Raw genomic sequence first — 27798 nt, 5'->3', positions numbered from 1 at the left:
CAAGAACAATAGCATATAATCAGACAAGTCAACCTGAGTCATACAATACCCGAAGTCAGGAGATAACGGCCGTATCCGGTGCAATGCTCCAAACCGACGCCAGAATCATCATCCTGAACAGACAAAAACAGAATTGGAGGGAAAAGGAAACAAACGAGGAACAGAAAATTCAACTCATCTCAACAGAAGGCACGACGCTTGAAACGGATCGATTGCCGGGAGGCACGCGATCTCTGTCAGAGCGCGCCACAAGCACTTGTGCGGGACAGACAACAATCTCATCGTCGCCGTCCCCGAAATCATCACCTCTCTTGACCACCAGTGGGAAGAGCACCAGCCGAACAACAGCTCCTTGGGCTTCGAGTTCTTCATTCGATGTCGTTGCACCACTACGCTCGTTCATGAGGGAAGCATTGAAGATCACGTGGCGAGCCAGGTCACCTTGCGTATTGTACTCAGGCTGGAGAGGCGCCAACATCACATACTCAGCGCGCTGCGTGCGCATTGCGATGGACAAATCAGCAGCGCGCCGCAAGACGTTGCATAGAGAATCGAGTAACTGCTGTTCGACGGCCTGAGGAGGAGGCAGAACCTGCGACAATGTACCCATGATCTCCAGGGCGACCGCTTCTGTATCGCGAGCCTTCTGCTCCTGAAATGACGGTCGCTTGGTCAGGAGTGTTAGTGTCAGAGCGCGCCAATGAGCAACGGCTCGACGAGGCCCAATCTCAAGCAATTGCTTTTCCAATGCCTTCAACTTTTGGCGCTGCTCGCGATCCATCCCAAAGAGATACCGCGTAAAGATATATTCCCAGATCATTGCCATTACCACCGAGACGAATACATCCCGCCGGCGCACGCGATCCGCCAAGATTGAATCAGCATCTGTGCCGTCCAGTATCGCGTTCTCGAAACGATCGGCCACGTTAGGGTCACGCAATTCGGCTAGCGATCGGCATCGACGGAGATCAGAGTGTTTCGAGAACCGCAGCACCCATTGTTGAACATGTTGACATAGTCGCTGGCAGGCATCATCAAAATAGTCTTCGTCGCGAACGTCAAGCACGTCATCGGCAGTGGCAGCGACGATCTGCGCTTGCAGCTCTTGCACAGTCTGCCGGGCAGCCGCCAGTTCGTCACGCAGCTGGCGCAACTCCGCATCTTTCTGGGCAATCGCGTTGGCTATTTGCTCGCGCACGATCTTCTCCATGCCAGTAGCCAGCTCCACTTGGCGAGACTTAAGGGTCTCCACCTCACGAGCATGGGATGCTGTCAACTCGGCTTGTTTTGCATGCAGTTCCTCATTTTCCCGGGTCAGCCGCTGCACCTCTGATTCCATCCACTCAAGCGAACTCCTCAAGCGAGTCAGTTCGGCTTCCTTGTCCCGCAGCTCGGCATCAGTCTTGTTCAGGGCTTGGTCGCTTTTGCGACGCGCGACGCCCACTCGGGTAAGTTTCTCTTCGGCTTCATCTTTCGCAGCGGCGAGGGACCGGTTCTCGGAAATCAATTGCTCCAGGCGCGCTTCTAGATCTTGGATATACTGCATGCTCCTACGACGGCGGACGCTCGGTGGTCGGGTGGGCGACCGCGGCGAGCTTGGAGTTTCGCCCCATCCCTCCTGCAGATGCCGATCAGCACCAAGTCAGGAAAAAAGAAACACACGGAAAAACTTACGTAGACATCGGTCATGCCTCGCAAAGGACGTTTGCCTTTGTCGGTGACCGGGTCGTAGTCAGAAGACGAGGGGATGTCGTGCAGCTCGATGGGGTCATGAGCGACAGCCACCGCTTGCTTCAGCCTCGGCGTTTGTTTTGTTGGCTCCGTTTGATTTGTTTGTTTGGGTGGCTGGGTGGGGTCCCTTGCCGACGTTCTTGACCAATCATCATCGCGCGTATCTGACTTGCCTGATTCGGCAGGTGAGCTGCTTCGCCTGGCTTCGGCGGCCGCGACGGCTCGAAGGTCGCCACTGATGTTGCGGCTGGCGCGCCGGAGAGATCGGACGCTCCCAGCGCTGCTGCTGCGACGACTATCAGGTCGGGGCAGTTTGTAGGCTTCATTGTCCAATGACAGGCGGCGCACCTCGGTTCTGCCATCATGCTCGTCGGACTCCCGGATGGGGTCCAACATCCTCTGCGGTGACGGTGATGACCCGAGAGAGACTCGAGGGCTGGAGGACCGTCTGAGAGACATGTGCTCTTCGATTAAAGGAGCTGACGCGTAGCCGTAGACGGGACTGCCGCGTTGGGAACCGGCAGGGGAACGCGGAGAAGGGGAAGGGCTGAATCGAAATGTAGACCGGTCCTTCATCGAGATGTCAACAGGGGATGAGCTAGATGGAATTTGAGCTGAACTCTGCTCCTTTTTTGGCGTGCGCGTAGTATCCGGCTCCGCAGAAGTGGTCTTCTTGTAATCCTCGTGGCCATCTTCGGTTTGTAGACCACGACTCTCACCGGCCTGAGCATCACCCTTCTCGTCCGTACTATGCTCAGCTTGCTCTTGCCTGCGTTCCAATTCAATTGCCTCAGAAGACTGCCGTCGAGAAGTGACTTTGCTTGGCTGCTCGGACGGCATACTCTGCGATGCTGCTTCGGTGTCTTGAGTGCTGTGTCCTATCTGCTCGGACTTCTTGCTCCTCAGCAGGGGATCAATGTCCACATCTTTCGCAGTTCCCACAGCGGCCGCAATGTCGCTACCAGCTTGCTTCTTCGCAGACTCAATCAATGCCTGTGACCCGACGAAACCAGCGGCCGCCAAAGCGATCCTGACTGCATCATCTGTATCCTCCTCCTGCGTGATTGCCTCAACACTTGACCTGGTCGCAGCTGCCACCTGCTCCTTTTGCCTGTCCCCCCCAGTGATAATCTCTGGCTGCATCGAGACATCTCCAGAAGCACCTTCCTCGTAGGCTCCCACTATGCTTCCGTGGCCATGGTCAGCCAATGTGCCCACGTCTGACAAAGCAGCGTGGTCGGAGGAGGAATCTTGTCGCATTTCCATTAACATTCGCCCCTTGTCAATATCAATTGATGACCATGAATCGACAGTCGCTGGTGAGGGAGCAACTTCAAGTCGTTCTTGTCGCTGTTCAGTCTCATTCCTCGGGTCCGCTGCCTTTCGAGTCTCGTCCTCGGTTGGAGATGGAGCTGATATATGCTTCTCACTGACCGCTTCTTTCGGCACTTCCAAGGATTCTGGGTCTGCAAATGACGTGGCAGGCTCAAGCGCGGTCTCCATCTGCGATTCCAAGCCAGATGCTTTCATTTCACTTTCCGTAGTGGGAGCAGGGACATTGATCGGCTCAGACCTTTTTACATTCTCGTCTGACTTTTTTGGCTCGCCAAGTTCCATAGCATCAATTTGTGTATGTTCTTCCTTGAGGCCCTCGGAAGGCTTTTCTGCGTCAGCTGGTGTTTGTGGGAGTTCCCTTTCCGCCGGGACATCTGCAGCGGCTGTCTCCGGCAAGTCCAATGTCGTAAGAGAGAAGGATTTTCTTCTCTTCCTAGCCTCTTTTTTCTCCTTCTTCTTTCTCTTTTTATCACCCACGGTATCTTCTCCAGTCTCCTCCTGCAGATTTTGCGACTTATCCTCAAGGTCAGCGCTCGGGTTGACCGGCTGCGTTTCACTCGCTGCAGTGTCCACACACTCCACAGAAGGCTCCGCAATAGCTGGCGTAGATTGTGACTCGACGACAATCGATGCAGTCGTAGTAACTTCGTCTTTCGCAGCAGGCACATTGCCTTCCGCATCGTCTCCCGCTGGGGCCGACTCTTCTTGCATAGTCTCAGCGACGCTGGCAAGAGAATCTCGCTTCTTCTTCTTCTTCTTCTTCTTCTCCTTCTTTTTCTTCCCAGACGGTGCGGGAGCAGGTGTCTCCTCCTTAGGAGCCTCCAAGCCCAGCTCGGCAGGATGACCCTGGTCGGACAAGGGATCCTTCGCTGATTCACCAACATCGGACTTTACTGCCTGCTTCTTTGACTGTTCATCTTGACCAGCGGCAGTGGTCGACCCCAATGTGATGCCAAGGCCGCGACTCGCCTCCATCTCTTGTTGCTCGCCGGTAGTCTCCTGTGTAATACTCTGTTGCTTTGTAGCCAAACTGGCAGATTGAGACGACTCTGGCGGTTGACTGTCCTCCTCTTTATTTTCCTTCACATCACCCTTACCCGTAGTCTCATCGTCTTGACCTCCCTTATCCCCAATATGCTCGACCTCCTCTTTCTTATTCTCGACTGCGAGCACGGACGGTTTGTCCGAAGTAATAGCCATCTCCGTCGATTCCCGCTTCTTTTGCTCATCTCCGACATGGCCGGGTTCGGGAACACTTTCGGGCTCAGGCGAAGTCAGGGAAGGCGCCGGGTATCGAGAATCCTCTTTCTGTCGTTGAACCTGCGTGGACACCAAGGCATCAGTCAAATCGAAATCTTTCCCCTTGGTGTCGGTCTCGACCGTGTCGGAAGACTGAGTTGTTTCTTTACCCTCGTCTTGAACAGGTGTCTCCTGTGATGCGGATTCGCGCTCCTTTTCTGGCGGAGGCGGCGATCCTGGTTCGCTGGCTGCGGTCGGCTGCTCCAAGTCTTGCGGTGTAGTTTGATCGGCCGTGGGCTCGGGCATGTCTTCTTGCTTGGCTGGGCCAACGACGTCTTGCTTCGAAGATTCTTCATCTTTGCTGGCTGTCGGGGATTCATTGTCCTGCTCCGTCAAGTCCAACGTCTGGCGCCTCTGCTGCTTCTTCTTTTTCTTCTCGAGCTTCTTCCGGGCTTTCCCAGAAAGGGGCTTTTCTTCTAACTCTGTTGGTTCCGACGGCTTGACTTCCGCTTCATAGGCTGGCGCCTCCGTGGAAGGTGCAGCAGTAGAATGCTCAGCAGCTGTCTCCACAGGATGAGATTCCTCCGTCTCTTGCGGGACGGAAGATTCGACATCCACTGAGACAGTGGGCTGATGGGAATCGCCGGCAACAGGAGCAGCAGTACTCTCATCGGTAGGCTTATCGATCTCCATGGGAGTAACCCCTGCATCATCGGCACTCCGCAAGGATTCATCCTTGTCAACCGGACCCTCAGCAGGCATTTCCTGCTCCGAGAGAGCAGGAGGTCCACGGACGTGCGTCTCTTCCTCTGCATGTGTCTCACGCGCCTGCTCTGTCTCGAGTTCTTCGGTAGAGACCGGGGCGGTAACTTCTTTAGCTTCTTCCGCCCTCTCCGCGGGGCCCCAAGCATCATGATCCACCGACGAAGGCCCGCCAGCATCTTCCGCCGGTTTGACCGCCATTTCCTCTTCCGGAGCTTCCTTTGCCTCATCCGCGACAGGCTCCGACCCGCTTTGCGTTGCTCCCAGAGTTGGCTCGGCAGATGCAGGAACCACTGACTGCTCAGATTCACCGACATCTGGCACAGTAGGCGATGATTGGGAGCCTTCACTGAGCGACTTCCGCTTTTTCTTCTCTTTTCTCCGCTCCTTCTTGCTCTTCTTCACAGTGGTGAATTCATCGCCCGTTTCAGCGGTCTTCTGCTGTTCGTTGTCACCTGGAATGTCGACGGGTTGCTGTTCGGACGTCTCCACTTGTTGGCTCGCAGGTGGTTCCGCGGACTCGATCTGCGCCCCTTCAACTGGAACAGGATCTGCGGCCGGCTCACCGGATTGTGTGCCAGCTGGTGGTTCGTTGGAAGCGATCTGCTCCCCTTCGGAAGGGACAGGAGCTTGGGGCGGCTCGCTAGATTCTGGAGGGACCTCAGCGACTTCCTTGGCCGGTTGAGCCTCTTCGACCTTTGGGAGCGACTCAGATGCCTTTCTCTTCTTCTTCTTATCCTTCTTTTTCTTTGCCTTGGAGCTGACGGGCTCGAACTCATTGGCCGCTCCCTCAGCGGTCTCTGCAGGAGGTTCGGGTACGGACGATACCGACTCCACTGTTTGCGGCGCTTGACTCTCTTCCTGCTTATCGATCGCGGTCGCGAGTGGCTGCGCATCGGACTCCGGCTTGCTGTCACCAGACACCGTGGTATCAATATTGCTCGAATCTACCTTCTCGGGCGTCTGCTCCTCCGAAGTAACCGGTTGCTCTGCAATGCTCTCTGTCACCGGCTCCTTGTCTTCCGTTTCGGCTCGAGGGACATCCTCGCGGGATGGCTTATCAGGCCCAATTTCTTTGCTCGTATCTTCGACAGCGGAAGGGACAGCTGTCTGCTCGGCTGGCGCCGTGACATCGTCCGTCTGCTCACCCGACTGCGGCGGTCCTTGTGAAATTTTCTCCATTGGTTGCGGCTTAGACACGGACGCTTCGCCCTCTTGTTTCCACTCTTCCGTTATCGAGGGCTCCTCAACCTGAACTTTGTCACCTTCGATCTGCGCTGGCTCCGCAACCTGGCTCTCAGCTGTCTCTGGAAGATTTGTTTCGAGAGGGGCCTCGCGGACACCCATGACTTCCTGAGAAGCTTCCCCGACATCTGTCATGACGGCATCGCCCTGTGAGTCCTTCGCATCCGGTGTATCTTGAAACGCTTCCCGAACTTCCTGCTGCTCGGCCGAGGCATTGATTTCACTCTCCTTGGGAGCAACGCTGGCCTCCTCCTTAACCTCTTCTTGGACAGACCTCTGAGAAGGAGCATCAGAGGGACCTGGCTCAGTCGTCAATTGATCTCCAGCTTCCTTCTTGACTTCGTCCTCGTCCGCTGGCTGAGCAGCAACAGTCTCAACTTGGTCGGCAGCGGGCAGCGCATCAGCAGCAGCTTTTGAGTCATCAGCAACTGCAACAGAGGATACCTCTGGTGGCGCGGCTTCGTGGCCAGCAGCGTCTTTTGGTTCTTGCTGAGCACTCTGATCGGCTGGTTCCGGTAAAGAAGCGTCTGATGACTTCCGCTTTTTATCCTTCTTCCTTTTCTTCTTGGATTTGGAACCACGCTCCGGCTCTTTTGGAGGCTCTGAGACTAGCGGGGTCGCTTCAGAAACTGGTGGCTCTTGAATCGCTTGAGCATCGTCCGTGGTCACAGTGGAAGGTCCCGCATGCACGTCTTCCGTCGAAGTCGGCTGTTCTGTATCGGCCACGTCTTGCTTTGCTGCTGTATCCATATCCTGCCCCGGAGTTGCTTCACGAGAAAGCTCTTCTTGCTCCGGCTCCTTTGCAGATTCCGGCACCACAGGAGGCGCTTCGGGTGGTAGTTCCTGGGTAGACAGCGCATCGTCGATGCCCACCGCCGGAGTCCCGGCATGAACATCCTCCGTTGGGGGTTGCTCTTGTCCTTCGGTCAGATCTTGTTTGGCAACCTTCTCGACCTCCTTCTGCTCAACTTCAGAAGCCTCTACTCCTCGCTCCCGCTCTTTCGCAGCCTCTAACACCGAAATAGGCGCTTCGGACTCGGGAGGCTCTCGCTTGCCGGCTGCATTGTCGGCCTCCATAACGGTAGGCTCCGCCTGAGCATTGTCCACTGAGGGCGGCTGCTGCTCAATCCCAGCTACATCATCCTTGGTGGCCGTCTTGCTCTGTTCCACTGGCGGAACTTCAGCGGGCGATTCAACTTGCTGCTCTTTGTTAGCCTCGGAGAGATCTTCCTTCGCTGCGGGTTCGATTTCTTGATCTGATTGTGGTGCAGGAGAAACATCCTCTGTCCACAGATGCTGTGGGGCCTCTTCGATGACCTTCTCTGTAGTATCATCAGGCTTCTGCGCGGTCGAAACCTCACGAGAGGTCGCTTCTTGTGCCTGCCTCGAATCCTTCGCAGCAGCTGTCTCCACGACCGCGGCGTCGGATTTTGGTTGAGCCTCGGACGTTGGCTCCGCTGCAGAGGGCTGTTCTGCGTCCTCTAGAGGCCCCTTTTCCTTCGCAGCAGGTTCGGCTCCTTGCTTGGGGGGAACCGTCGAGATCTCTTCCTGCGACTGCTCGGTACCTTGCTCGGCGATCTGCTGCTCCTCAGAAATTGGCTCCACTTCCGGCGATGGTTCCGCAATTTCAGTAACCTGCTCTGTAGACGTCTGGCTGGTCTCGTGCTCTGACTGCTGTTCCTGGAAAACATCAGGCTGCGATGACCACTGCTCCTCAGGCTGCTTATCTTGGCTGAGGTTCAATTCTGCTTCCTGCGATTCGGATTGAACATCTGAAGGGACACCCGCGTGCTCCTGCATCTGCACCGCAGTGGCAACTTTCTCCACGACCGCATGCTCCAGCTCAGTCTGATCCGCCACATCATCCTGCTTGGCGTTCTCATCGGACTGCGATGGCAAGGGCGTCGTCTTGTCCTCTTCCATGCTATGACCACTCGGAACAGGCAACTCAGATTCCGCAGTCTTCTTGGCTTCATCTTCGGTGGCCGTTCTCTCTTCTTCTACGGGAGGGATGATGGTCTCCTGCGCGAGATCCTCGGAGAATGATACCCGCTTAGACTTCTTTTTCTTCTTCTTTCCTTTCTTGTCGGACGAAGGCGTTGCTGGGGCCGATCCAACTCCCTCAGTCGTCTCCTTTGATGGCTCTGGAGCGTCCCGGACATCACTCTCAGCTTGTGTGGCTGGAGAATCAGTTTCCGTCAATGAAGGCTTGCTCGCCTCATGTTCCTCTGTCGAAGGTTGGGAAGGCGCTGCGGGCTCCGGAGTGCTCTCAGATGTGAAAGAAAAGTCACGTGGGCTTTCGATTTCGATCTTGGACTCCTCAGACGGATCCACAGACGAGGGCTGGGACACCTGTTCTTCCGCCAGCGCTGGCTCGCGTGTCGCGCTCTCAGTCGCATCTGGTCGTTCTGCAGCAATATCTCTCTCAGCGCTGACAGTCTCACCGGCTGAGTCATCTTGACGAGTCTCGGCCTTGCTTTCATCGGCATGACCGCTCGCTGGAGCTGCAGGTCCTTCTTCCATGCGTTTCTCAGTATCCTGATGTAACGTGTCCACGGATTCTGTCGACGACGGCTCAGGTACCGGCTTCTCTTCCTCCGCTGCAACCTTTTCCTCCGCAGACTCCGCGTCCAGATCGCGACTCTTCTTTTTCTTCTTCTTGGCGAGCTTCCGCTTCTCTTTCTTCGACAGCCCTGGCGCAGGAGTCTCGGCGGGAGCTTCTTCCGCTGGTGTCTCCGCTGGCTTCTCAACGACAGACTCTTCGATCTTTGGCTCTTTGGGCTCGGCGGCCTTGACATCTGACGGTATTTTTGCGACTGCACTTCCGCTGACCGCCGCGATAACGGCGGCGTCGACGACATCCCCGAAGTCCTTCAGACGCCGTGGAGATCCGGAGCGTTTGTCCGTGGCTGGCTCCTCTAGAGCACGATCCTCTTCGCCGCGGTCTTGTTCCTCGGAGACTACGGGGGCGGGCTTGGCTTTCAGGGCGATAGCGGGTGAGTCCACTTCCGCCTCCCATGGCGTAGCTTGCTCTTCTCCAGCCCGCTTTTCCCACTGTTCCTCGACTTTCTCCGCAGGCACATCAGCGGACGTCGCGTCCTTTGACACCGAAGCAAGAACCGCAGCATTCACAACATCCGCAAATCCGCCAAACCGCACGGATGACTTAACAGCCTTTTCTGCGATAGGTTCTTTGACGACTGGAGAAATTTCCTCGACTTTCTGTTCTTCAACCTTCTCAGTCGCCGCTTCAGCTGGTGTGTCATTCTTGGACTCTGAAGCATGAAGAGCAGCATTGACAACATCCGCAAATCCACCACACTGCACGGAAGACTCAACAAGCCTTTCCGCAGAACGATCCTCGGCGACTGGAGCGGCTTCAGTCTCTTGCTTTTCAACTTTCCCAGCCACCTCTTCAGCCGGCGTCTCCTTCTTGGCCTCAGAAGCAAGGACAGCAGCACCCACGACATCTGCAAATTCACCAAAGCGCATGGACGGCTCGGCCGGTTGCTCCGCAGCGGGTTCTTTCTCGGCTGAAACGGCTTCATCAGCCTTCTGATCTTCTTCAACTTTCCCGGACCTCCCTTCGATGGGCAGTTCGCTCTTGGACTCAGAAGCACGAACGGCAGCGTCCACGACATCGATAAATCCGCCAAGCTGCATGGAAGATTCAGCCGGCTTCTCTGCAGCAGGCTCCTTTATGGCTGGGGCAACATCATCAGTCTTCTGCTCTTCAACTGTACCAGCAGCCATTTCGGCCGGCGAATCGCTCTTGGACTCGGAAGCGCGAACAGCAGCATCCACGATATCCGTAAACCCGCCCAGTCTGACGGATGCCTCGACAGGCTTATCCACAGCAGGTTCCCTCGTCGTTTGGCCGGATTCCTCAATCTTCATCTCTTCTACCTCTGCAGTTGCGATGCCAGCGGGTGTGGAAGATTCAACCGGAGCGACTTTCTCCGTCGCAATGTCTTGTTCAACTGACGGTACGGCGACGATCGGTGCCCCGACAATCTCAGTTTCCCTCGTCTCTTCGGCAGGAGCCGAAACCTCGGCTGCCATCTTATCCACTTCAGCGACCCTAGCAGCGCCAGCAACGTCCTCTACCGCCCCGCCGACTTCTCTGGTAATGCGTTCCTCCACAGCAGGCAAGCCGGGCTTCTCTGCAACCGTCGGTGTATCATCCCCAGCAACCTCAACAGAAGGCGGAACTCGCTCCGTCGGCGTTTCAGCAGCCTTATCACTTACAACCGACTCTGACGCTGATGGTAACTTCTCCAACGACTCCGGCGGCTGCGGCAACTCCACTCCATGTACAAGGCTCGGATCCTGGAGGAGTTCCGACGGCGAATGAAACTCATACTTGAGCTCTTCCTTTCTGCTGGAGGGTGGTGGTCGCGAGAAGAAAGTCGAGAAAGTCGCCGCCGTGGGGGTGGCCTGGCGCGAGTTCAGATAATCTCCATCATCATCGGCACTGATTCGCTCTGTCGTCGAGATACTCAGACCAACGGGGCGACTGGTTGCTGTTGTCCATGAGGGCCCAGCAGAAGAGTCCTCCCACGGCATATGCTCGGCAGTGGCACCCTCTATCTGCCGCAAGTCTTCCACGGACGATGTGCGTGACGTGGACGCGCTCGATGGCAGCGGCGGCAATGGACCCTCCGGCTCAATCTCATGTCTTCCCGGGCTGTGCCGCTCCACGAGCCACAGCGGGCGAATCTCACGCGCATTCTTGAACTCTACGGATCCTTTGCGGCGATGACTCGGTTTCGGAGAGACCGGCGACTGTCCTCCTCCTCCTCCTCCTCCCGCTCCTCCTCCTGCCGGTGAGGATGACACAATGGAAGCACGCCTAGAAACATTGGGAGACGGCGGCGGCTTGCGGAAATGAATCGGAATGGCGGTGGGAGAGTCAGTAGCACTACCTCTTAGCACCGACGAGCGTCGTGATCGAACCACGGAGGACTCTTTCGCTCCCCGATCCAGCGACGATGGCCGGCTGCTGCGAGATTTCTCTTCCTCGCGTTCCTGCGTCAAGGTCTCCAAACCCTTAACACTAGCGGCCCCCGCAGCAAGGGCGGCAGCAGCGATCCCCAGCCCCGAGACACCACTTGTTCGGTCATCACTCTCCTCCTGGGGAGAAGACTTAATGCCCGTTGATGGTATTTCGGGGCGTTCGACTAAAAAAGACTGGGACCTGGAATCCTCGCTGGCCTCGGTTTCCGCCACTCCTCGGTCCTACACAAAAAGAAAAAGCGCATCAGCAAAAACGTGTCATAAAACATTCAAATGTGTATCATCATCAAAATATCTGCCAGAGAGATCCCAATCCCATATCCCATATCCAGATTTCCACCCTCTCCAATGTCCATTGTACATAGAGAGAAAAAGAAAGCGTAGCTCATTTATCTACCTTTGACGCTTGTGCGGACTTCACAATATCTTCATAGCCACGCCGCCGCTCCTCTTCCCTTCGTCGCCTGCGGGACCTGTGATCATCGTTCTCGTAACCACCGTCATCACTAATCTGTGACGTTTCCTTCGAAGACCGCGCAGTATCATCAAAGACATCGTCAAGGACACTAGAGCCATCTCTTCGTTTGTCCCCTTTTGCATCGCCCTCTCGAGTCAGACCAAAGTCCCGCTTCTCCGACTCTTCCGGAGCGACTGGCTCGTCGAGATCAATCGACCGAGATTTCGACTTCTTCGATTTCCGTTTCTTCCGGCCGGTCTCGGTCGGTGCAGACGCAACTGATTCCTTCTCCGGGGCGTCAGCGAGGTCGTCCGCAACAGATTTTCGAGTTGATTTGATCTTGGCCAGCTCATCAGCTCCTGGCAGGGATCTCGCGACGGATTTAGTGTCATCGTCAAGACTCTCGACGATAAACTCCCTGCTAGGCGTTCGCTTCGGTTTGATTTCCTCCATTTCCTCGGGCAGAATCGTCTTCTTATCCATATTACCGCTCTCAGTGTGTTCGGACACGCCAGCATCTGCCTCCTTCACAGTTTCAATCGTCCGACTCGGAATTTCAGAGCCAGGCGGAGAATCACGGCGGTAGTACTTCGCATCATCAGTCACAACAGATGGATCGAATCCAGCCATCGCAGCTCCCGCAGCCAAAGTAGCAGCAAATTCCGGGTCCTCGATATAGGTGCCGGGTACGTGAGGATGCTCAGCAGGCTTACTTGATTCTTCCCGAGCACTCTTGTCCACGACCTCATCCAGTTCCACTTCCTTTGGGTCGATGTACTCAACCATACCAGACGCAGGAGTCGCGTCCTTGTACTCATGCGCCCGACCTTCATCGTGGCGCTCGCCGTCAGCTGAAGCAACGGATGTGGTGGTCGGCGGCTCGTTGTGCTTTTCTTCCCGTTTCACTTCGGTCTTCTCTGGCTCTGGTGAAGAAACTGGAGAATACGGAACCGGAGAATGTACATCCCTCTCGGATCCCTCATGACTAGCTGGCGGGGTTGGGCCAATGACCCTGAGGGCAGGAACTGGCCATGGCAATCCACCTGTACTCGCCGACGGCTCCGCAGCAGAAGACCGTTCAGAGGCCGGCACAATCTCAATCATGGCAGGAGACGCACGCTCCGACTCAGATGGGATCCCATGGTCCTCGATGCCCTCAGGACGGAAGAATTCTTCATAGCTGTCGTAATGCACCGGGGTGCTTCTTCCACTTCCGATGATGCGAGACCCGGGGATCTTGGGCGACCGGCGCCCCTCACTTTCGCGATCCTTTTGGTGAGCCACGTCTTTAGTAGAATCATCCCGAGGGCGGATTTCCATGAGGTATTCGTCAATATCCGCCAGCCCGCGTCGTTCCTGTCGACGCTTCTCTCGGAGCTCATCGTGACGACTGCGTCTGCCATCCTCGGATTCCCTCTCAGCCAGGATTTCGGATATCGTGGTGGCACCTGCAACCGCTGCGACGGCCGCCACCGGAGCTGCTGCTGAGACATACTTGCTTTCATGTTCCTCCTCATGCAATCGCCGGCTAGTTTCTTTGCTGTCTGTCTCTTTAGTCTTCTTCTCTTTGCGGGGCACAATCTCTTCCAAGGCCTCCAAAGGAAAGTCGGGGTCTTGGCGCCTCGACTCTCGTCGCTCTTTCTCATAACGATCCAGTCTATCCTGCTTGTCTCGTTGCTCTTTCGTAAGGTCAAATTGCACACTCGCAGTGTCCTTCGTTGTGGATCGCCGCTTCAATGCGGAAGGAGTAATCTCGATTGGTTCCGTGGCTGGGACAGGTGAAGAGTTCCTGCGGCGAGGCCGGGCCGGCCGCTCATCACCACGGGAGACAGTAGAGTCGGGAATGATAGATGTTGCTGCGGTTGTAGAATGATATACAGATTGAGAAACAGGTGTGACGGGTTGAGGTTGCTGCAAGGGAATCGCTCCAGGCCGTACAAGCGGAGGAGGCCCCTCCATAGATGGCGATACGGAAGCACGAGCAGCATCAAATCGGGTCGGGTCACCCGTCTGAACGGGGTACACTTGTTGAAGGCTGGCCTGACTACCCGAAACATTGCGGCTGTCGTAGGAATCATCACGGGTGAGAGCCACATGATGATCGCTCACGTCACTCGACCGCTTGGCCTTCTTTCCCTTCTTCTTCTTATTACTCTTCTTTTTACCCCACGGCCAGAAAGAGAATCCGGACTCGACGGACGATACACTGCTGCTACTACTGCTGCTGGCGCCAAAGAAAGCACTGCTGCCATATGCGAGGCTTGCCGAGACAACGGATTCAGAGCTGGATGACTCGCCGGTCTCGATATCCAGCCATTCGTCATCCTCCTCGACTTGACGGGTCCGGTGTTTCGATGGGCGGGCTAATTCTCGCGGAGAGAGCGGTCTGCGGTTCCAAGGGCCCTTCGCTAGACGTTGCGCCGCGGCCGTGAGGCCGAGGAGCTCCGCATCGAGCGAAGCCTCCGAAGAACGCTTCTTCCTTGACTTGGTAGACCGGCTGCTTGCGCTCGACAAATCGGACATACCATACGCCAGGTCGAGATCCGCTGAGGAGGAGGACGAGTTTGCGAATGAGAAGAAGCTGCGGCGCTGCTTGGAACTACGCTTATGACGGTTGGCAGACGGAGCCGTGAAGAATGCCTTGAACCCCTTGGGGCTCGATCGACGGCGGCCGCGAGACCCCTCCAGATAGAGTCGTTCAGACGCATCCGACTTGCGTCGTCGTCCGTCGGAGCTGGAGCTACTGGAGCTTCGAGACCGCGATGATTTGGCTACTGCGGCGGTGACCGCCGTACCGATCGCCGCGCCAATGGCGGCCTCCTTCAGCGTCGAATGCCGACTTCTTCTGGACCGAGAACTAGAGCTAGATCGAGATCGAGATCGACGACGGCGGGATGATTTGTGCGGCTTGCTCGAGCCATCCCGGTCTTTGCCCTTTGACAATCGTTTCTCGGTTTCTCGAGAGTGGGTAGACACCGATTTCTTCGATGACGCAACGCTAGCGCCATCGTAGGATAACCGAGAGCTGCTCGTGCCGGACCGAACGCTGTACGAATCGTTGAACTCATCGGTATCGAAGATAGACTTGGCAAGATATGCCGCCAGTCCGCCAGCGATACCGCCCGCGAGCCAGGACCCACTCCGCGACTTTTTGCGCCGGCTTTCGTCATCTGAGGAGTATCGGGAGGATTTGTCGACACGACCGGAATTACCTTGGCGACTGAGGACAGTTGATCGAGATGGAGGCTTGTAGTGATGCTTGCGGGGAGCATCGCGTGACGTCGTTCCAGGCTCAAAGCAATACTTGCAAATACCAATAGCCTGTGTGTAGTCCTCAAATTGGGCAACGCCTTCGCGATCCCTCCAGAACTCGATGAACTTGCTCAGCGCTCCCTGTGGCCGCTCTTGGTGCGCAAGTTGTCCTGAGTGCAGATGCGAACCAGAGTGGCCAGAGTTATTCGGCACGCCTGCCCCATGGCCAGTATGATGTCCTGCACCGTACGGTGGAGCTGACGCGGGCGCCTCGTGATGATTATTGAGCATGTACCCGGCCGCGGCACCCGCCGCTACCGCACCCAATGTCATTCCCAAGCCATGTTGGCCGGAAGTCGGCGACGCCGCGGGATAGGTCGACACATTTGGCATACCAGCAGCGGGGGGCGGGTGATTCGTGGTCTGATTTAGATACTGTGGCCCGATACCGTATGTCTCTGCGCTAGCTGCAGGAGCGGACGTTGGCAAAGAAAAATCCGCGCCACTGTAGTATTCAGCAGCAGCGCCCGTCATTTTAATCGCGCCTTGCCCTAAAAGTAGTTTGTTAGCAATGAAAGATGCTGGTATTGCCCGAGGACCCGTACCAGAACTGGGGACTTCCGGATTGGACACTTGCGAGTGCTGACCGGACTGCGTTGCTGCAGACTGTCCCTGAGGGGGATTGTAATAATCAGCGGCATAACCTGTCGCTGGACGCGATGACTGGCCCCCTGTTGACGGTCTCGATGATCCTGCATCCGAAGCTGACCGCTTGGAGCGTCTCGACCGCTCATCGTCCTCCACGTATTTCGGTTTGCGCTCGACGATCAACGGCTCAGGTTCCGGTTCCGCGGTGACATAGCTCGATGCGATCGACTCGGCAACCACGCTGCGGTCCCGGTCGTCGCGGTGAGCTGATTTGCGACTCGAAGAGCCCGAGGCCGTCGACGAGGAGGAGCTCTTGTGGGAGCGACGGCGACCGGAAGATGACGACGAGCGCGCATCATCTTCTGTGGCCGATTTGCGACGAGCGTGGGACCGGTCGCGGCCACCGCCTCCGATCAAGGCCTTAAACATGGCGGAGAAGGGAAACAGATAAGGTGTTTACAACGGGGACGATTCAACTCATGGGATCCAGTCGATATAAGAAGAAGACAGGTTGAAGAAAGGAATTGAATGTTCCGTGCTGCTGATGATGGAATGTGTTTGCGAACACGTAATTCTTCGTTCTGATCGGCTCAATATTGCGAGCTCTGCTGATACTCGAAAGTCCGAGAAAACGAGCTGTGAAAGACCCCACAGTTGATGCAGGGACTTTGGATGAAGAACAGCTCAGAGTATCAGCAAGGAAAAAAGCCTTCCCTGGATTTGTTTTGATGCAGACGTTGGGGCTGGGCGCAGTATAAACAAACCGAGGCGATGGCTCGATTAGGCGGAGGCTGGAGAGCGGCTGGGAGCTGGCTGGCACCATAGATTTTCCCGCCAGCCACAGCGGGTGGGGTCCGATCTGAATCCGATCCTCTGCCGATGACATGCTGATATAATCTGTCTTGGCATGTAGCCATTGGCCAAGCAGGCGAGATGGAAGCAATAACTGCAGAAGGGGTGAGAAGCTGACAAGGGAATGAGTGGCAAAGAATAAACAAATATGGAATGTGTTCTGGAATGTGCAACGAGTGGAACAATTTACTTGGACTAGTTCGTTATGCACACAGGCCGACAGGCCGCGAATTGTTTGAATCATCTACCCTGCGAAACGAAAGTCCTTATTCACACACACACACGGGAATCAGAAGCGAAGGAAATGGAAACCAGATGATTTCAAACATGGACCAAGAAAAAAAAAAAAAAACGGCTTTATATATGCATGGATATAACACAAGAAAAGAGAACGAAGGCCAAAAGCAGAGAGCCAACAACGCCAAACGAAAATATCAAACTGCCGCCCGAAATGTAAGTTGAAGAAATGCAAATCAACTATGAACTCAGGTCTATATGTGGGACATCCCCAAAAATCCGCTCATGAATGCTCGTCAAAATCTCCGCGTTCCTGATCAAAGTTGGCGACACATGCCGGTACTCCATCAAGAATCGAATGGTGCGCTTGAGGAGTCCCCGAAGGATTTCGCGGTCAACCAGCGGCCGGAGCTCCGACATGTACGTTGCAGACAGCACCAGCATGTTACCGAATTGCCTGCTCACCACCAGAGTCAGTCCGATGAACCCTGTCTACTAAAAGCGAATACGGAACAAACGTACGCCTGCGCAGTTCCAAAAATGTTGGTCACGATGGGGCGCCCTTGGATGCCATCGAACACAGTGGTGCTCAGAATTGCCGACCGGACGCACTCTTCGCACGACTCGCGGATCGCCAGAGGCAGGGCATCGTAAGGTGCACATTGCCAAATGTCATCTTCGCCGCTCGCAAGAGGAACTCCTGATTCGCTCGATGACCGGCCCATGATGGGTCCGTACGCCACGCGAGAGGAATCTCGCTGCGGCCGCGAACCGTCTTCACTGTCGGCTTCCGGTTTTGTTCCACCGGCTTTGCCATAATAATGGAGGGCCAGGTACAGCAGGGGACGGTGGATGATATATCGAGCGCCGTAATACTTGGCTCGCAGTCGGGCCATATTGATATCATGGTGAGGCGGATCCGTGTCGTTCCACTGCATCGGAAGTGGCAGATTACCTCGCCAGTGTTCCAAGTTCTTACTCCAAACCTTTAAAATAGACACCGAAAAGTTGGCGACTTTGTCGTCATCCTTGTCTTCTATGGTACGCGGGTCAGCACTATAGATCCACTAACGAAAGGAGCACTTGCAGAAGAAAGATCAAAAGAAAATCCGTGGCACGTACTTGGAGTCTTGTAAAGGTCGTTGTGGATTCGATTCAGTACCTTGCGCAGATGGATCTGCGCAAGGTAGAAAACCATCATACGTGTGTTTGGGGCATCAAGACTATTGGGCACCGGGAACACATAATCTCCCGATGGCAATTGGACTTGAGTCTCGACTTTGGTGATACCGCTGCCAGGAAGGGGCAACTCCGCCAAAATATCGCTCTCGAGTTGCAGATTCGTCCAATATGCAAACTCGCACAGGCTCTTGTGACGACCCTTCGGTAACGATTGGTAATTGTCTCTGGGAACGCTCTCATTAGTTCCTGGCTCTTTTGGAGGAAAGACAATAGGGACGGGGCAAAAAAAAAACACCGTACTTTCGCGTCAGCACTATACATGCGTCCGCCGCTCTTTTGATCCACCCAAAGCTCTCCACCGGATCTGCCAACTGGCCCATATATAGCCCAGCCAAGAGCCCAGCCTGGGCTTCCTCCAGCGTCGTGAACATTGATTTCGGACCAATAATCCGAACGCCGTAGGCATAATACGCGAACCCCGGGATCACATCAACGTTTCGCCGACGGCTGGAATCAGACACTACCGATGCTCGCCGCCCGCTGCTTTCTGGAGTCGACGATGAGGCACTGGGGCGTCGAAAAAAGGATGCACCAGACGAAAGTTCTGGTGGAAGAACTCTAGCGGAGGGTGGCTTGGTGGATGGAGTTGTGTCGTAGGCCGCAGGCGGCAATGGCCTATCGCGCCATTCGCAAATAGCACCCACCGCCATCACGAGGAGTAGGATCGCATTTTCGATACTTTCCTCGATCCTGAGAGGCGTAGGGCTGGAGCCAGCCAATGGGTTGGCTTCATAACCTGCCATCTGCACACCTTCCAGCGACCGTTTTCGCTTGAGCCCACGCGGAATCTCGACTCCAGCTTGCACGGGGTGGGCAGGTCTCTCCCTGGGCCGGCCATACAAGCGAATGAACTGCTCCATCATATTCCTGAGATGGCTTTCATCCAGGAACGGATGCAGGATGTGCATGTGGCTCAGGTAGCTGAGGACCAGCCGACGCACAACGTCGGGATCGGTGTTAAGATGGCCAAACTCATCGAGGCCGCCAACCGGCTCACGAGGCTGGCCGGAAAACGAGGAAGACCGTCCGGTAGCCCAGTCGGCTGAGGAAGAAGGTCCGGCATCATTCCGACTATTGGTGCTGGGCCGATTGGACGCCATCGTCCGCGCTTGGCCAGGATCACTCCATTCGCCAACAGTTGTGGGACCCTCGTCATATTCATCGAGTCGGATCTTACCCCTGCCGAGCTCTATTTCCATCACATAGTTTTCAGTGATATTTGTCCCAATGAGCCGCCTCACAGTCGGCCACGACAGCAAATTGTGGGCGCCTGTAGTATGGTCAATGGGGATGGATAACTCATCATCCTCGGAATCCGACGCTGATGCCTTGAGGTCAGCTTGCTTAATGTCGGGAAAACTGACGTCGAAACCACCCGGCACCGGAGGGGATGTTCCTTGGTTGGAAGGGTTAGCAGACTGAGGGCTGGTGCTGTCACCAAATGAGGCCGTATGTTGACGAAGGAGGCTCAACATGCGTGTCTCGAGCTTCTCTACTCGGCGGTCCACTCGGTCCACTAACCGCGTCTCAAGCCGGTCTATGCGGCGATCCACACGTCGGGAGATGCGGTCCTCCATTTCATGCATCTTTTCCACCATGAATATGGTGGATTTATCCTGTCTGTGATTTCGTTGCCACGGTCAGGCCAAGGCGCGCAAGGACGTCCGAATGTGCCACTCACTTGTGTGGGGGAAGTTCTTTGTACACACAGGTCAGATTATTTTCTTTGCAATGACTGCATGCCGGCCGACCCTCGTCGCACTTGGCCTTTCTGGCTCGACATTGATCGCATGCCTGAAAGAAAGAGCTGGTCAATGGGCGCGCAAACTTTGCTGTACGAAGCGAACGCTTACCTGCTGGGCACGAGACGATTTTCGTTGTCGCATGGTCCCGAACAACTGACCAGAAAAGAAGCTTGGGTCGAAGGGACCTGGGGTCGGCGGCATCGAAAAGCTGATGTTAGGGCCATACGGGCCCAGCGTCGGTATGGGTGCGTCTCCGGTGTTCGGTACGGAGGTCGGCGCATATGGTACTCCGGGCGCGCGATAGTCTCGATAGTCGGCCGGAGGCCCGTGGGGAGGCTGTCCAGGATCCATTGGGACGCCGTTCATTTGGCGCACCGGCGGCGGTTGTGTTGTTGAAGTCTCATGAGGGGAGCGGGTGGGTGCGCTGGTTGTCGGGACCCCGTTCGATTGTGGGAACGGGTCTGCCGGCGCATGGGCCGCATCTCGCGTCGGCTGTGCGGTCGTCAACAGCGGCGTTGGAGCCGACGACTGTCGGCGGTCAGCATTGGCGGCCTCGAAGCCCGGTGGATAGGGGGTTGGGCGCCATGATTGCTCGTATATTCCATGCGATGGCGGCAGATTGGGTAGACTATCAGGTCCCATGGGCATGCGAGGCGGCGCGGAGACGGCGGGAGCCTGTGGTTGCGCAAGGGACGGCGGCGGCAGAGCTCCCAGACCCGGCGGGTGTGGTTTGGACTTATCGTCCGCTGCAATCGCTTCCATGATCGCCGGCGATTGGTGAGAACACCGCAGCGATCACGGGCCAAAGGGGGACGCTTCTGCGAGCTCAACGAGGAAGGGGTGGGAGCAGCGTGGGATGAGATGGGAACAATCTCTTGTCACATCGGCACCTGACCGGGGCAAGACGCGAGTGCTTCAATGGCCGCGGTATGGCAGGACATGGGGTTCCCGCACTGGTGGGAAATTATAGACATGGACCCCGACCCTCTCTGTGAGCTCACGAAGTTTTATAAAGAACGTGGAGAATGGGAAAAGGGAAGAGGGGGGCCTTGCGGTCAAGCCAACAGCACCACCAGGCCGGAAACTCGTACTCTACTCGTCCCAGAGGAGCTACAGACCAAGACAGACTTTTAGGTTAGTAAATACAAGTAAATTTCACACTGGGCTGTCTCTTCCCGATCGATTGAGCCGCTAACTCGATTGGGCATGCATTCCCCATCAGGAACCCCCACACTACCCACATGGGAGAAAGTGACCCTCGACGACCAATCATCATGGACAATGAGACTGGCAGCTTGGACCAATGGCGAGAGGCTGGACCATTCACTGGTGACGGGGTTGGGCTCGACGGATCACAAAAGTTATCGTTTACACCCGAGTCAAACAAGACAGAAAAATATTCGGAAATCAAGAATCAGGGCAGTCACCCCGGCATCTAATCACTGGTATGAATCAATGAGAGCAACATCGAGGTATCGGCTGGTTGGGTTGGGGCGAGTCGAACCTCCTTGGGCGAAAGTTCTGATAGTCTCTACACAACTGCAAGTGTCATGCCCAATGCAATGACCTCCGCAAAACTATGGGACGGAGTCCATCCACCTGAGCCCTAGATCTCGAATTAAGTTTGGTGATTGGAGATGAAAATTTGAAATCCACACGTAGATAACCTATGCGGTGCGGATCGAGTAGCGTTGGCTACCAACTGGCACACAATGCGCGAGGAAGGACTTCATTTCGCTTGTTGCTGATCGGAGGCTCCTGGCGGGATCTTGCATAATTCTCCCCTCTATCTCGCCTGAGGATTTTTGTGCGACTAGCAGTCGCACAGTTGGGGTGTACGAGTAGCTCGCTCGCTAGGCTAAAACTCTTGGAGGCCCTACGCAAGTGCTCAGGTGACGTATGTTATCGCGTAAGGGAAAAGAAGACCAATGGCGAATTGCCGAGATCAAAAAAACAGTTTATGGCGCCTATTAGCTTGCTGCGATCGACAGAATGACCAGACGACGGAGCAGACGGCCGACATATTATCAACGCCTTTCGGAGCGCGCGCGGCGCGATTGGATCACTGCCGGACACGGAGAGAGATCAACGGCGCTGATTGGCTGGATGCCAGTCCAAGGCGTGACCAGCCCGAGAGAGCCGAGTTGGCGGTGTCGTCGCAATAATTGGGAGCGTGGCTCTTTTGGGATCCGCCAAGGCCCCGCCATTTGTGTGCTCCATGCTCTCATCCCCCCGACTCCTGTCCATGACCATCCTGATCCCTGACGGGCATTCCGATGATGGCAGTGTGCCTGTGGAGAGCGTTACTGTAGGTTACTTGTCGAGAAAGCCGCGGACCGTACGATGGCTCGGACCGCAGCCAAAACCATGGAAACGAGACGGGGGGAATTTTTGACCGTGGGAAAAATAACTACTCGTACCTAGTTATTCCGTATGGAGTAAGTAGTTATATTCAAAGGGCGTGGTGTCAGAATTCATGTATCCCGTCGTCCAGTTGGGCGATTAGTAATCGACTTGGCACATGACCTTCTCTCATCTTCCAAGACTCCCTCTCCGTGCAGCTCCTGCCTGACCAGCAGCAGCGAGTGCTGTCGGTGAATGCATAGGCGAGCTGACGAGCATATTATTACGTACAGGTAGCAGCAATCGCATTATGCATCCCAACACTTGCTCGCACTATCACGTATCACGATCACTAGCTCCATGGAACAGGTTTCCAAATAACTACTTCGGAAAAACCAATGCAAATTCGACAAACTCGAAGCTGTTGGTCGCTGGGAGGGCTGGGAGAGGGGGAAAAAGAGCGACTGGGTTACTTCCCTTTTCGGTCCCCAGCAGCGCTGTTACCATGGCCTTGGAGACGCCACCAAAATTTAGCGTCTCGCAGCCTCCTGCCAACTCGCGGCCGTCCCGACTCTTGAGGAGGGTATCCAACGCCAGAATTTCATCCTTTACTCGATCCCAGTTTTCGTGCAGCTGATAAGCCAAAGTCAAAAGTGAGACGAGATGGATGATAGGCTACCTGATGGCCGGTTACTCCTGACGATGTGGATGCTTAGCGCAAGAGGCTCCAAAATAACGTTTAAGTTCTCGCCAGTCTTAACACGTCCTCTGTATGGAGTACATTCCGGGTACGACGACGGAGGTACTCCGTCGGTACCCTACTCCAGAACGCCAAAACTTTCACCGGACAAATCAACAGCGACAATCATGCCCCAAGAAGGGTGATCGTCTTTTACAGCTCTACGCCCGACTCTTCTCCGACGATTGTCCTTCCACTTATTTTCTGCCCTGATGCAATCAATGGCTTCGTCATGGATTCGAGGTAACTACTAAGTGAAGAAGTCAATTTAGGTTACTGTGGATGAAGCTATGTACCCCTCACGACGGTGTACGAAGTATGGAGCGTTAGTTACCCCGTTCGCACTTGCAATGCTACGTAACCCCTTGGGCTCGTAGATCTTCGAAATGCTGGCGGCGTCGGAGTCTCGGTTACCTACAACCCTGGTCGTCCCAACTGCAAGGGGGACGGAAAGAGATCTGGCATCAAGTCAGCGAAACGCATCCCAGCGCCGCACATAGCCACATGTTCCCATCCCTGGTCTCCCGTTGGACCTATCGAGAGTTTGGAGGCAATCATCCGTGCGCTCGGTTAACTACTATATTTGCTCCTCAAAGAAGTCGACCCAGAATCTTGGTGACCCAGCCAGACCCTGGCAAGAGAGTTCAGCGGCGCAGAACGGTCCCCGCTCGCCGGCTCCCGCGCTGGGTTCAGTGTCAACCCGCGTCCGCTCCGTCGTGTTTCAAAACTCCTGGCTATCCGGGAACCGGCGCTCCGGGTGCTGATTTTCTTCCATTGCCTTCTGGTGTTTTCACAAACTTCAGCTCCAGGTGGCAAGGTAAACTTATCATGTCCCAGGAAATTGGGCTTCACTGGCCAATGTCGAATCCGTACTGGATGGTAGTATTTTCGCCATTGAAGCTTAAGTTTGGATTCACCGAGTCCTCCCCGAGGACCACGACTCCTGGGACCGACAGCCCAAGTCAGGAATAGGAACGAGTAGCTATTGTAACCTTTGCCATCAGTCGCCACTTCAGTTTTATGTTTCAAGCAGAATCTTGGAGGGCCTGATGGAATACACGGAGTACTACAGCTACTATTAGTAGCGGCGTGCTCGTATACTAGAGCGGTTGGCATATCCTGCGATAGTTATGATGAAATTCATCATGACGCCAATTTCAATGTGCGCATTACAGACTCGCTTCCTTCACTGTTCCTGTGCCTTGTGGGTTGGCAAGTGCCCGGCAGGGTTATCAACTTATATCTCTCCGATTTGAATTAAATTTACAAGATTTGGACACTTTTTGAGGCAAATTTCACTACGATATCTCGGCTGCGGTCCTGCATTGATCCCCATGATTGGCGCTTTAGGGCTCCCTTTAGTAAACAGCCTAGCCGGTCTTGGCTTCTTCATCCATAAAACTCAAAAGCGCGGCATGCGCCAGTTTTGGACGAGACTCGTATACCTCGCCATCTCAATCTCGGCTACGGGGTGCTTCCCAGCAGAAGACAAATGGATCCTCTGTTGGCCACACCTCAAAGTCTCAGATTCGTCTGAACACCAACGCGAGATCTCAATCTGAATCACCACCGTACCCAATCAGACAGTTCTCCGAAGTACTCCGTACAACTGGGTCGATCAGAAAATCTTAACAGGTTGTTAGCTAACTTAAATGCTATTTCGGGGTCTTGGAATCAGGAGCCTCGGGGAACGGGGACTCAGGGACTCACTCAGGGTTCAGGAATGAGGATGCCCCAAAGACTCTCCTGGCGGTTCATCTCTCACCATTTCACCAATAGCGTGAGGTGCTCAGATCTTCAGAGGCCCAAGATTGTAGAATGTGACCTGTCAACTCCTCAACAAGTCCGCGGGGATGGGTCCAACCGACAGGTCGGAATTTTTCAGATCCACAAACCACAAGATGCGAGGGAGCGAAGATCATTTCGTGCATTGGATTTGCACTATATGTACGTCAGAAAATCGGGCAATGAGCAAGCACGGGAGTCATTACTTGATTGCAATTCATCGGGAAAGGTCATTCTTCTGGTTTTATTTTCGTTTGTTAAACTCATTGCTGTTTTCCAGAGGCGAGAATTGCTCGGCTTTCATGCCATTCCATGCGAATGAACTTATTACATTGGAGAACGAGATATTGCGACCAACAAACGGTGGTCCCTCTAATGGCGGAGCACCAAGTACTATGACGGGTATTGTTGTTCATTGGTTGTGCGTGACGTGGGCGAATTTGAGAAAATTTGACAAAAGAAGCATGGTCCTGCGAGCCAACATGGCTGGTATCTTCAGCGCGTTGCAATGTGGGAGTCGAATTCAGAAGTTGGGCATCTTGCTGTTGAATATTCTAGAACGGACGGCCATTCTTTGTATACGTCGGCGTGCGCTTGCTCGGGTTTAAGATTGGATGGATTATCGGGTTAGGAAGGAGCTCGCAGGCCGAGAACGAGCCGATGTACTCCGTAGTGCTAGGAAAATGACAGCTTGAATGCCCATGGAACGCATGTGCAGGACACTGCATTGTGCATGGGACTGCGGGCAGATCATACTGACAGGCTCCTGTAAATATATTTTTCGACGGCTGAAGCGGCAAGCGGCCACGGATTATCCGAATGCGGGAGATCCAACAAAGTATCATTCAAAGTGCTAGAGACATATGCAATACCTGTACCCATGACATGTCATTGCATCCAATCTATCTCAAGTCGCATCCAAAATAGAAAGATAAGAACTCATTCATCGCATCAGATAGTGAAAGACGGTCCAGATTCCACGGAAAACTTCGACCCGCTCTTCTTCCTTCAGCAGGTCATACCACTTCGTCCGTCGCAAGGTTAGCACCTGCCACTGGTCTCCCTTTGGCTCGTTGCTCTGCCCCGTCCCCAACATGTCGAGATATCGACGATGTACGCGGAGGTGCACGATGGCCGCGTGGTGGTTGAGGCTCGACACCATGAAAATCTGCGTTTTCCAAAGGTCAGCACTCGAACAATGCTCTCAACGGGAAGGTTCATAGCATACATCGTCAAACGGACTGTCCTTGACCTTTCCAATCTGCATGTACCTCATTTTCTTGTCCCACAGACTTGACCCCGGCTGCAACTGTTTCCATCTCTCACTTGTGCTCAGCTTTCGCTGCGACGATCCCAACCGTCGCGAGGAGAACGACCGCCGCGGCCGCTTCTCGGGACTTCTCTCATCGCCATTCCCCGAATTTTCTGCCGGCTCCTCTTGGGCGGCATCACCGGTGACGCCTTCGTCGGGCGCTCCACCCCATCGGGGAACTGTGGTCCACCATTTGCCCTCACCAGGTCGGACTTCCACCGTACCCTCGCGCGCCCGCTCCTGGGCGGTCAGCAGCATCGCCCCCACCTCCCGGATGAGGTCGCACTGCTCGAGCTTACCGCGACCCGGTGCCTCTCCGGGCTCACGGAAGGCCACCTCGTTGCGACATTGTGCCAGCAACAAGGGCCCTTCAAGGATCCCTTTGCGCGCAAGGTCCCGCTCTCGGGGTGCTCGACCCGCTACGAGGCTCTGCCGCACAGGGAACAAAAGATTACGGACGGAAAGTCTGGGCGGCAGTGTCGGCATAACGATCTGGCACATGAACGGCCAGGCGGCCATTTCCATAAGGCCGCGAATGGCTTCTTCGCGGTTGGTCTCGGGCATGTCTTGTCCGGCGCCGATGCGTCGGCCTTTGTAGACTCGTTCAAATTTTGGCTTATCCGTGGCCGCGCCATCAACCTCCATCGCATCCGTATTTGATTCGGGGTCGTCCTTCATCTGCTCTTTATCTTCGGTGGTCGAAGATGACGAATCTGGTTGGGCAGGCCTGTCGTAGTACTGATCGAGTTCGGTGTCCCAATACAGGGCAATCTTCTCCAACCCCGTCCAGAACTTGCGTGACTGGGTCAGACGAACTCTCGACCGACCAGGCCTCGGTTCCATCCGGCCGATTTCCCGAAATGCATCATCATTGTTGTAGCGTAATTCTTTGTCGCACACATCGTACTTTTCTCGGGGGGGATAGGGCAGCCCATTGCCCATCTTGGGGGCGGCATCTCCCTCCGGCTGTTCGGCTGATTCCCATGGAAGGGGAGGTAGGCCCGCCCGAGCGTCCTCGGGAATGATGTCTGACGCGGCAATCTGCGACGACGCAATCTGAATGTTGAACCACTTGACATGCTCCTCCGTTATATCCTGCGGCCTCCTCAGAGCGAGCAAACCGCGGAAGATAGCATCGAAATCTGGGGATGCATTTGCTCCTCCTACGTCAAGATACTGCGGAAAGTCCAAAGGAGTCGGCGACGGGGGCGGACTCCGCTCCTGGTCCGGGTCAATTCCCGGCGAGGGAGCGACTAAGAGAAGAGTCGTCAGTCAACTCAATGGCATTTGCATCCTTGGCAAAAAAAAAAAAGGCATATCATCATAGCGATCGATGGTACGGAGGCATGCAAGGAAAATCACAAAAGAGGGACAAAAAAGAGACTACCGCATTGATAGGGAATGGCTCACCTAGACCGCCGGCGTATCCAAACATGATGGGCGCAAACAAGAATCAGCTCCCTCTGCAACGCAGAAATCACATGCTCTGCAGCCTTCGCCCGCCCGTCCAAACACGCCCGTCAGAGAGGTCACAAATCCGGGGGATCAACAACAAAGCGTCCCTAGACCAACGAGGTCGCGATCGGACGCCTCGGAAGATGGGAGCAAAAAGGAGCACAAAGCCAAACTCACCACAGGGCGAAAGCCCAAAGGACGGACTGGTCTTTGGTGGGGAACGGCGCTGCGGGCCGCTGTCTACGGACTACGGGGGTGGTCGGTCGGGGCTGGTCTGGTCTGGACGAGGGAGCTACTCCGGACAAGGGTCAACGCCAAAGTCTAAGGTCCACCAAATGAGGATAGATCACAGAGCGTGCTCCAAGAATTGAGGCGAGGACAGCGAGAGTCTAGACGCAATGTG

The 27798-nt window shown here is 55.1% G+C and overlaps 3 protein-coding genes across 3 annotated transcripts; all 3 read right to left on the bottom strand.

The window, feature by feature from the left end:
• Positions 1-169: 169 nt before the first annotated feature.
• VTN49DRAFT_5544 (uncharacterized protein) lies at positions 170-16114 on the bottom strand (the record flags this gene model as incomplete). Its single annotated transcript, XM_069413613.1, has 4 exons — positions 170-1618; positions 1675-11550; positions 11726-15588; positions 15643-16114. The coding sequence occupies 4 exons, from the start codon at positions 16112-16114 to the stop codon at positions 170-172; spliced, it is 15660 nt and encodes a 5219-aa protein (XP_069266267.1).
• A 900-nt stretch (positions 16115-17014) lies between these two features.
• VTN49DRAFT_5543 (uncharacterized protein) lies at positions 17015-20523 on the bottom strand (the record flags this gene model as incomplete). Its single annotated transcript, XM_069413612.1, has 6 exons — positions 17015-17231; positions 17297-17810; positions 17897-18180; positions 18257-19636; positions 19698-19810; positions 19870-20523. The coding sequence occupies 6 exons, from the start codon at positions 20521-20523 to the stop codon at positions 17015-17017; spliced, it is 3162 nt and encodes a 1053-aa protein (XP_069266266.1).
• A 5048-nt stretch (positions 20524-25571) lies between these two features.
• VTN49DRAFT_5542 (uncharacterized protein) lies at positions 25572-27375 on the bottom strand (the record flags this gene model as incomplete). Its single annotated transcript, XM_069413611.1, has 3 exons — positions 25572-25796; positions 25857-27193; positions 27351-27375. The coding sequence occupies 3 exons, from the start codon at positions 27373-27375 to the stop codon at positions 25572-25574; spliced, it is 1587 nt and encodes a 528-aa protein (XP_069266265.1).
• Between the last annotated feature and the right edge of the window lie 423 nt (positions 27376-27798).

The sequence above is a fragment of the Thermomyces lanuginosus genome (genome assembly GCF_041956635.1).
Source record: "Thermomyces lanuginosus strain ATCC 200065 unplaced genomic scaffold VTN49scaffold_35, whole genome shotgun sequence".
In the NCBI taxonomy this organism is placed as follows: Eukaryota; Fungi; Ascomycota; class Eurotiomycetes; order Eurotiales; family Trichocomaceae; genus Thermomyces; species Thermomyces lanuginosus.
The sequence above is the reverse complement of the archived record's forward strand: the minus strand, read 5'-3'. Positions and strand labels throughout refer to the sequence as shown.